General features: G+C 45.5%; 2 protein-coding genes across 2 annotated transcripts; one reads left to right on the top strand and one right to left on the bottom strand.

Annotated features, from left to right (window-relative positions):
* Positions 1–1107: 1107 nt before the first annotated feature.
* LOC120688377 (cell division control protein 2 homolog) lies at positions 1108–4548 on the top strand. Its single transcript, XM_039970679.1, has 8 exons — positions 1108–1391; positions 1477–1661; positions 1943–2063; positions 3294–3467; positions 3627–3790; positions 3881–3968; positions 4085–4138; positions 4228–4548. Exons 1-8 carry the CDS (start codon positions 1383–1385, stop codon positions 4315–4317), a joined length of 885 nt encoding a protein of 294 aa, XP_039826613.1. The 5' UTR covers positions 1108–1382; the 3' UTR covers positions 4318–4548.
* An 895-nt stretch (positions 4549–5443) lies between these two features.
* LOC120688376 (post-GPI attachment to proteins factor 3-like) lies at positions 5444–8342 on the bottom strand. The gene is made up of 5 exons (XM_039970678.1): positions 7991–8342; positions 7054–7315; positions 6726–6925; positions 6457–6644; positions 5444–5990 (listed from the first exon to the last, which is right to left on the bottom strand). The coding sequence occupies exons 1-5, from the start codon at positions 8098–8100 to the stop codon at positions 5704–5706; spliced, it is 1047 nt and encodes a 348-aa protein (XP_039826612.1). The 5' UTR covers positions 8101–8342; the 3' UTR covers positions 5444–5703.
* Between the last annotated feature and the right edge of the window lie 1653 nt (positions 8343–9995).

The following is a 9995-nucleotide window of genomic DNA, read 5'->3' as shown; positions in this document are numbered from 1 at the left end:
AAATTTTTCGGGATGTTACAATTACACACTTGCATACTAATACTACTAGTTTTTTTTTTGCGAGGTACTAATACGAATAGGTAGTATGAGCAGCTACCGATTTCGACGCTTTACCTAAATTATTACTTCAGTTATTTTTTCTACTAACAGGAAGTTTGGGCAGCTATCGGTTTCTACAGCACCTAAACTACTCCAGTCATTTTTTTCTATTACAACATCCTTATCCAATTGGAACATACAAATAATTCACAATCGTCGGACCAAGACCTAAGACAAAATCCAGCACTTAGAAACAAAAAAACCATGGTGCATGTGGAGCTTGATCATGAGTTCGAAAAATCAAACATCAATATACTGAAATCTTTAATGTCGAACAAATTACCAATGTTATGCCTAACTTGCACATAAAAGACTGGTAAAAATAAGCAGCTACAGCAACATTTATTATGAGGAATTTATTTTCAACTATAAAATTTCAAACTTCATCTTTGATTGTTTCCCTTACGACACGGACGAAACAGTGGCGGAGCACAAATAGTGGGGAGGGGGGGAGCCTTTGGTAATTGGAGTGCTAAACTAAAAAATTTCAAATTTACTGTTCATCTAATGGAACTTTTGCATGGAGGGGGCGTAGTCCACTTTTGCCGACACATAGCTCCGCCAGTGCGACGAATGACGAGTAAAGTTTCAAACAACAATTAGGAGGAGTCACATAACAAACCATCATCCTTTCCTTATAGTAAGAGTTAGAGTGGATAAACTTTTATATACTGCTACGAAACATACAACCCAACTGTCCTTTAATAAGAGTTGGGGTAAATAGAGTTTCGTACACCGTACTACTGTTACGTATCACATTATAATACAATGTGTCTAACATAATATTCAGATATCTTGAAGATTTTACATAAATAAATTAATGTAGAACAGCATTAGGGGTTTTACATAATAGTCAGATACTTTTGTTGAGACCCATTTAAACCCTAAGGCAACCTAACAAAAACCAGATCATCACCAGTAAAAGCCACGAGGGTTGGGGTGGGTTGGGTTGGGCAGCAGCGAGGAAAGCTGCCTGCAGTCAAAGAAAGAGCAAATAAAAGAGAGCCAAAGCCACCAGGGGTCCAGGGCAGCAGGCAGGCAGGCAGCAATAGAAGCGAGGACCAGCCAAGCCGCCCCCCGGCGAGGCGTCCCCAATGGCTGCTGCAGCTTTGCCCGCCGCGGCCGCTCCCGCTTTTCCCCACCTCTTCTCCATCTCCTCCTGATCCCCTTCCACTTCTCCCCATCCCCTCCTCCTCCTCCTTCCTCCACGCCAGTTTGTTCCGCAACTGTCGCAGTCGCCGCCGCCGCCGCCGCCGCATTGGGAGCCGAGGAGAGGGGACGAAATGGAGCAGGTAAGCGAGCGATCTGGTTCGATTCGGATTTGGGGGTTTTGATTTGGCTTTTCTGAGCGTGTTTCTGCCTGCGTGCGTGCTGCAGTACGAGAAGCAGGAGAAGATTGGGGAGGGCACCTATGGGGTGGTGTACAAGGCGGTGGACAAGGTCACCAACGAGTTCATCGCGCTCAAGAAGATCCGCCTCGAGCAGGAGGATGAGGGCGTCCCATCCACCGCCATCCGCGAGATCTCTCTCCTCAAGGAGATGAACCACGGCAACATCGTCAGGTCCGCTCCACGGTCCTCCATTCCTCTTCGCATTGTGCCTACTTCTACGGATTTAGGATTGATCGACCGAGCTATCCGTGATCGATCGATCGGTTGGTTGGTCGAGTGGGCAGTGGCTCGATGTAGCTTTACTTTTTTGCAACAGTGGGTGTGTGTCATTTAGGATTGGTTTATCGATGAGAACGATGGTCTCTCTTATCCAATGAAGTAATGCCATCGCACTCATGGTCAGATGGTTTGCAATGCTACCTATGCTGAGAAGCTTTAATTGCTGCGTGCAGGTTACATGATGTTATCCACAGCGAGAAACGCATATATCTTGTCTTCGAATACCTGGATCTGGACCTCAAGAAGTTCATGGATTCTTGCCCGGACTTTGCGAAAACCCCCACTTTGATTAAGGTGAGAAGTGCAAAATATCATAGTTTCTGACTGTCACTTGCTTCTATTGATCTCGGCATATAGGTAAACTTGAACATTGGCACTAGCATTATTGATTGCTGATTTAGTAACATATCACATAGACCACTATGCTAGTCTTGGAATTGAGCATGCACAATGTCCATGTGGAACTGGAAACTAATCTAACTAAAGCATAGCTCATGTTTGTAGACAAGATTATCATTTAGTGTCTTCCTATTGCACGTAAAACAATTCCGGTTCCGATCCGATGCACGGGAATTCCCGGTAGACGACAGAGCTGGGACCCACATCATGTTGTAAGCTCCAGCTCCATGCAGTGTATGTTGCCTGTCGTCTTGTTCTGTCAAACTCGAACATCACTGTGTTTTTATATGGTAGGAGGAAAGTACCTGTTTTGACTCCTGATACTCACTAGGCTTGTAGTAACATAAACCAGGATGCGCAATTGGGGAAGAAGGATCCACGTGTACATTGCATGCTCTTTGGTTTCAGACTCGTGGCATTGTAAACATTAGTGTTTTAGGGGGGAAGCAAACACAAGCCTGCTGTTTGGACATCTTTGTATTTTAAACTTAAGATATACCATAGACTTGCACTGTTGTGGTGGGATCAGATTGATCATTCAATTGCCTCTCTTAGTAACATGGTAGGACCAGTTGATGAGTGTCTTTGTGCTCCATGCAATGCATATTTCCTTATAATGTTACCCTGGGGCTTTGCAGAGCACATGGTTTTATCTCCTCAAATAAATAGAAACACTACCCTGCTGACATTAACTCAGCCTTTTCTCCACAGTAACTCCTGTAAATGCCACATGTTTCTACTGATAGTGTTGATTCTTTGCTGTAAAATGACTGGCAATGTAGCATGATCATCCCAGTACTGTGTCTTTACGCGGGCGCCACTGCTGCAATGTCTGCTGTTTCTGTGTAGTAGTAACTCAGTACTGGTACTGTATTTCCTTCCATTAATCCTCTAACCTGCTTAGGAATTTGCTGGTCCCATTACCCTTGGCGTAGAGTATTCAATGTGGTAACAGAAAATTACTTTGTTGGAGCGTGTTGTATAGTGACTAACAATAATGCGAGTAGAAAGTAGAAGCTTTGCATCGTATTTTACTTTTCTTATTGATTTCCTGTTTTGCATTACCAGAAAATGGATTAGCTGCTTGGCCTAATTTCGAAATGCGACTTTTTTTCCTATCTCCAGTCCTACCTCTACCAGATACTCCGTGGCATTGCCTACTGCCATTCTCATAGAGTTCTTCATCGAGATTTGAAACCTCAGAATTTATTGATTGATCGGCGCACTAATGCCCTGAAGCTTGCAGACTTTGGTTTAGCCAGGGCATTTGGAATTCCTGTCCGTACATTTACTCATGAGGTAAGGTTGTTGTACTGCTAATTTCAGAAAGAGTGAACTCTCTTGTTTGGTAAAAACTACTATTGTGAAGGATACCAAAGTTATGGGTCCCTGCTATTTTGCACCCACATAATGCTGTCGCGTTAACTCACAGCGGATGTATATGGAAGTATTTTTCAGGTAGTGACATTATGGTACAGAGCTCCAGAAATTCTTCTTGGCGCAAGACAGTATTCTACACCAGTTGATGTATGGTCCGTGGGCTGTATCTTTGCTGAAATGGTGAACCAAAAGCCCTTATTCCCTGGTGATTCTGAGATTGATGAACTGTTTAAGATATTCAGGTTCCATGATTTTGCTGGCACTTAATTTCTGAATTTCCTTTTGCATATTTTATACTCTGTCTGATTTGTTTGAATCCAACACTGTTGTAGGGTACTAGGTACACCAAATGAACAAAGTTGGCCAGGAGTCAGCTGTTTGCCTGACTTCAAGACTGCTTTCCCCAGGTGGCCGGCTCAGGTATGAGACAAACAGCATAAGCATTTTGTTAGGCATGCGTGGTAAACACATTTCTTAGCTTGCAATTCGTGTTTGTTATATATATCCCATGCCTCTGAAATCCCCTGTTGGCACAGGACCTGGCAACAATCGTCCCAAATCTTGAACCTGCTGGTTTGGACCTTCTCTCTGTAAGTCAAATGGATTTCTGTTGATGACCATAACTGTGCCATCAAACAATTTCTGTGCATTCAATTGACCTACTTCTGTTTGCTGACAGAAAATGCTTCGATACGAGCCAAGCAAAAGAATCACAGCTAGGCAGGCTCTTGAGCATGAGTACTTCAAGGACCTTGAGATGGTACAGTGACATGCTAGTGTGGTACTGTGGTGTGTTGGCATTTGTATGAGCTGAGTCGCTCGTTTCATTCCTTTTTATGAACCCCTGTACTCCCTCCCTCTCCCGCCCTCCTTATCTCTGCATTTTTGTCATTCAGCTGGATATTTCGAATCTGGTGTGCTTTGAGATGTATTCAGGAATATCAACTAGATTACCGCCTTGGTCTCTATTCGTTGAAAGTAAATATCCTTCACATGTTTATCTCTTGTTTTTCCAAGCATCGATGGTTTCTTTTTTTTTTGTCTGTACATTCTTTTTTTTTTCGGGTAAAGAGAGAGCTTTATTAACTAGGCAGGAACCTGGTTACAATCGGATGAGGTCCACAGCACACGCAAGAGCTTGGCCTAACCACACCGCTGAATGAGAATTGTGCCTAGCTAATGCAGCTAGTTTATTAACAACTTTGTTACATTCTCTCTTAACCTTCGCTATCTTTAGATCCCACAGAAGCTGAGATAGCTCTTTGCCCTCGGGTATAATGAAACTGATCTCTGATCTATCCTGTCACGAACACGGCATCGTCTGAATCACACAAGCACGGTCCGCGAACACAACATCACCCGAATCACACGAGCACAGTCCGATTCCAGGATAATCCGACGATGACACCATTGGGATGCAAGTCTTTTACCTTCGATGCACGCTAGTAGGGCCTCCGCTTCCGCTGCACTGAACGCACGCCAAGCGGTGAACTTCACCCTTCCTTCACAATCTCTCGCGATCACCCCAACCCTGCACAGCCTGTAGCGTCCACAAAGGATGCATCCACGTTCGCTTTGCTCCACTCGTCAGGTGGTCGAGTCCATGATCCCCTAGGACAAGTTGCCCTTCTATGCAACCCTTTTTGTGCTCACCCGGCTGGCTCCTTTCCTTTTCCAGACACCTCCGGTTGTTTGTTTCTCTCTTGTAAGCTGGACTTCAGGCAGAGCAGAGTATGGACAGATTCCATGACCCCCGTTGGACCTGATCCATGGGTGATATTGTCATGCATGGACCAAGTTCTCCATAGCACCAGGAGAATGTTTATCCTTCATAATGCTGATATCAAGGAATAGCAAACGGTAGAGACAAAAACATTGTCACGATAGCAAGTCCCTAAAGCATCTTAACAATCTTCTGATAATATAAGAGATGAGCACACGATCCTACCAAGTGTTCAGTTGCTTTATATAAATTAAAGAATAGAAGTGGCCAATTCAACCATATGGCCTTTTGAACTAACGCAAGAGACATCGTGGTAAAAAGTAGATGATAATTCACATACTAAGTTACCTAAGATTACACGTGAAACGTTTATCTTTACAAAGGCTGAGTGCTGACATAAAATAGTCACAGATGGCAGATAGTATTTGCTCATTATCGTGTCTTCTTTGTGATTGCTGATGTGCGCATCTCAGCATCTTCCTTGGCAAAGCTCCACCAAAGGTACGATATGGGGATAGCAACAGCAAGGTAGATAGCACGACCATCTACATATCCCCATCGTGGAGGGATGTCATAAGCTTCCAGAAATACTGAAAGCACGCCTCCAATGGCAACAAATATGATCTTCAGACGTGAGGGGTGCCGAGTCATGACAGCCCACAGTGCCCACAGGAGAAACTGAACAATACTTATCACAGTACAAACCTTCATGTTCAGGCCTGCAAAGTTTACTGGCGTGTCAAATTTCTAGTGCTGCATTTGTTCACTGCTGAACATCCATATCCCACAAAAATGGAAAAGAATTTATAGTTATAACATAATAAGTTCGAATAAAGCTGCTACTATTATGGGCCAACAAAAACATTCTCGTCTACTTTAAGCAGCAAGTCTACATTGGATTTGATAAATTCTACTATCTTTCATTGATTTTTCTCATATATATTCCAACTCCATTGATTTACATCTGTTGAAATTAATTCATAATCTTTTGGGAAAAAGTCCAAACTAAGATACTGATCCCAACGCTGAACTTTATTCATGACAAGCATACTAATGAAATTCAGGTATCATAACCTGAGCTACAGTACTTAGTTTGGCAAAAATCCTACGTAGATAGAAAACATGTCCGTATTCAAAATTCATGAGTGCTCTGGAAATATCAAAATATGTCATGTCCAGGATTACCTTTGTCAAGTTGGTAGAAGTTGAGGTATAAAATGTGGGTTGTCACAAAAGCCAGAATTGGAGCAGCAACCATAACTCTAGAAGCTTCGTCTCTTAAATTTGAAGTCCGCAATATTGCCAAAATGAAAGAGTACCCCAGAAAGGCAGCGGCGGATGAAAAATGCAGCTTCTCTGTCCAAATAGTGTCACTGTAACAGATGGAAGATGTGGTCAATGATGTATGAACAGACAACTTATCAGAAGCCGTATCCATTGTGGGCGGAACCTACCAACTGTGATATATAGCACTCCAGAACCATGAATTCATGGCTAGAAGCCCATAAATGTGCCACAAGCCAGTAAACTCATAGTAGGTCTTATGAGTTTCTAGCCATAGAGGTAGCTTATAGTAAAGCAATAGGAAAAACGATAGCCACCCATTGAATTGCACAACAAGAGCGAGAGCAGAGAGAGCGGCAGATAAAGGTTCCTGTGAATGAAGGCACAGCGGTATATAAGAAAGTGAAAAGGAAACACAGAATCATAGTAAGGTCCAATTTAATTGCAGTGGTAGGAGTGAAGAAATGGGAGCTTGAGTTGGTAGCAGCAATGAAGTACCTGAAACACAGAAGCACGCTTCAACGGCCACTTGCCGTGATACTTTACAGGCGGTAAGCCAAGCTCTGTCCTTTCGTTTTCCCTTTCCATCATGCAGTGGTAACCGCATTCACTCTTGCAGTTCCACTCTTTCCATTGCAGGTACAATGGTTCGTGCGTGTACCATGATTTGGCTGCAGGTTTGCCGTCGGCTGGCACGAGACAGTGCTTAATTGAAGTATCTTTCAGGGAGCCTGTCTGTTGGCATTCCTCAACACAAGCTCTGGTAAAACAATGGAAGAGATTATATATTAATCATTGGTGCTGGTCGCTCATCGAGTGTAAGGCCGAGACGTTGGAACAAATCAGCAAAGCACTGAATTTAGTAGAGCAGTAGTGAATTTGGAGGCCGGGATCATGATTCAGGTAGGTGTGAAGCTAGTCATGTTCCTCCCTCCACATGAGATTTGGAACAGATTCAATCGAGAATATCAGACTAGAATACACACCGACCGAGAAACTGTGAACCATGTAAGGTAAGCAGGACTAGCACCCACAATGGCATATAGCCTACAGGTGAGGGCAGCACGCAACTAAGCCGAGCAAACTCAGCAGTCTTGCGTAAAAAATAAATAAGCAGCATAATTTGTTGTTTGAGACTCTGGTATGTCAGGAAACCGCAGCTGTAGAAGGAATCCAGAACTGAAGTAATTTCAGATGATACGAACAAAACAAAACAAAACAGGCGTTCAATCTTAAGCACCGCGGCTGCTCGCATCCACTACCGGAGGTCGCGTAGATAGATATAGATTAATGAAGAAGGGGAAAGAAGAGAAAGGCGTGTACAGGCCCATACATACTCGTAGAGGTGGAGCGGGAGCGAGAGGCTACAACTACAAGCAGCACCGACCGAGCTATGGCAAATACCAGAGGGAGAGAGGATCTCGGGGGTGCGTACTTGTAGAGCGGATCGGCGTCGCCCTCGGAGGCTTCGGCGGCGACGGCGACGGCCGGCGAAGCGAGGCCGAGAAGCAGCAGCAGCAGTGGCAGCCGCCCGGGGAGCCCCATCCTCCTCCACCACTCCCCAGCCGCCTAGTGGGCGAGGCGGAGATCCATGGGAAGCGAGGGAGGGAGGGTGAAGGCGGGGGTGAAGGGAGGAGACTTGTCTCTGTCTCTCCGGGACGCTGGGGAGGGAGCGAAGGGGGGAAGGGAGGTGTGCGCGTGGGTGATTGATTCCTGCGCAGCGTCCGTGTTGTTTGGGGGGAGCAGAGCAGATCGACACGGGCGAGGATGATAACAAGAGCCAGCCAGAGGCAGAGGGCAGAGGGCAGGAGACTTGTTTGGTTTTGTAATAATCCTAGTGCTCAGGTTTTCCGAAAAAAAAACTTGTATATACGGTGTACTAAATAAAGTCTATTAATTAGGTTAATTAGATTTGTCTCTCGATTTACAGCTCATTTATACAAAAAATTTTATAAATAGATTTCATTTAGTATTTCAAATTAGCAAAATTTCTCCGTTTTGCGTTTTCGTGTTTTTGCGTTTACGGTGGGCCTTTCTCCGGCGCCGCCGCGTCTTCTGCCGAGGGCACTCGAGCCGCGTTATTGCCTCTTGGGCCATTGCTCCGGCGATTCTTTGCCTGTCCATCCTGCCTCGGTCTTTGTCTTCCTGCTTGCTGTGGGTTTGCCTTCTCGATCTTTTCAGGAACAGAAACCTGAATCGATGACCCATCCTCTGAAAAGCGGAATGCTACCAACTTGGCAAGGACAGAGGATAATAACAGCAACACCAACAAAAAAAAATGGAGCCACCAGATAAAACTCGGGTTTCTTGGGGAGCAAGTCAGGGTGTGTTTAGTTGGTGAAAAAGTTTGGATTTTAGTACTGTAGCACGTTTTGTTATTACTTGACAAATAATGTCCATTCATAAACTAATTAGGCTTAAAAAATTCATTTTTTTGATAGGTCACCAGGGGGAATCCCCACCTGAATTTCATTGATGGGCTTTTATGCAAGCCAAAATACTACAGCATTTGAGATTCAGCAATTTTACAACTGTCCAACACAATATAACACCTAAATCAGGGAGGATAACTTGTACAGATCAGGAGAAAACCAGGATAACAGCTAGAGAGACGGCCACTGAGCATCGATTGGAGCCACCACCGAACAGCATACTCGTCGGATACACCGCAACCATTGCACCTCCACACCACCTCTCGTAGCTACGCCGCTCCGTTGTCACCCTCCATCTGAGGGTCAGGCCAATGGAGAGGGGCCCGGGACTAGAGGTGGCGGGAGGGGCGCAGACCAAGGCTCACCGAAAACAACGATCTCCCCTTCGATGCTGATGGAGCCACCTTTGAAAGCACATCCGAGCTCCCACGTATCACCATCCAACGCCGTGCAAGGGGAGGAAACCTCACAAGGGGAATGGTGGCAGAGTGGAAACACCAACCCGGCATAATATTTGATGGCACCACTAGCAGGAAGAGTGCCGACGGAGCAGAGGCGCCAAATGGAGGACACCCGCGCGACTCACAATGGAAATCCACAGCTTATATCGGCCTTGCACCAGAACCGACACCGAGGAAAAGAGAACAAGCGCACCGGCTTCGTGGAGGAGCAATCAGCAACAACACTTGGATGGGAGGAAAAATCGATGCCACCTCCAAGAAGGGGAGTGGCACCCGTAGGTGTCACCGACGTCGACAAGACCAGCGCAATGCCGGCCATAGGATTTTCTAGGCGGTTTCCCGCGTCCACCGTCACCTACAGACCTGCAGGTAGGGGAGCGCTGCGACAAAGCCTCCAACGAGGAATGCGGCACAACAAGTGTCGCCATTGCCGGCCGGCACGAAGCCAGGCAGGGATTTCTCCCGGTGCTCCCACAACCACGGGCCTAGTAGGTGAGCTCAATGCTGTCAGCACAGAGGGTGCAGAAGCTCGAGGGGATCTGGTCGC

This window comes from Panicum virgatum, chromosome 9N (genome assembly GCF_016808335.1).
Source record: "Panicum virgatum strain AP13 chromosome 9N, P.virgatum_v5, whole genome shotgun sequence".
Lineage (NCBI taxonomy): Eukaryota > Viridiplantae > Streptophyta > Magnoliopsida > Poales > Poaceae > Panicum > Panicum virgatum.
Note: the sequence above shows the minus strand (reverse complement) of the source record. Positions and strands in the feature narration are given on the sequence as shown.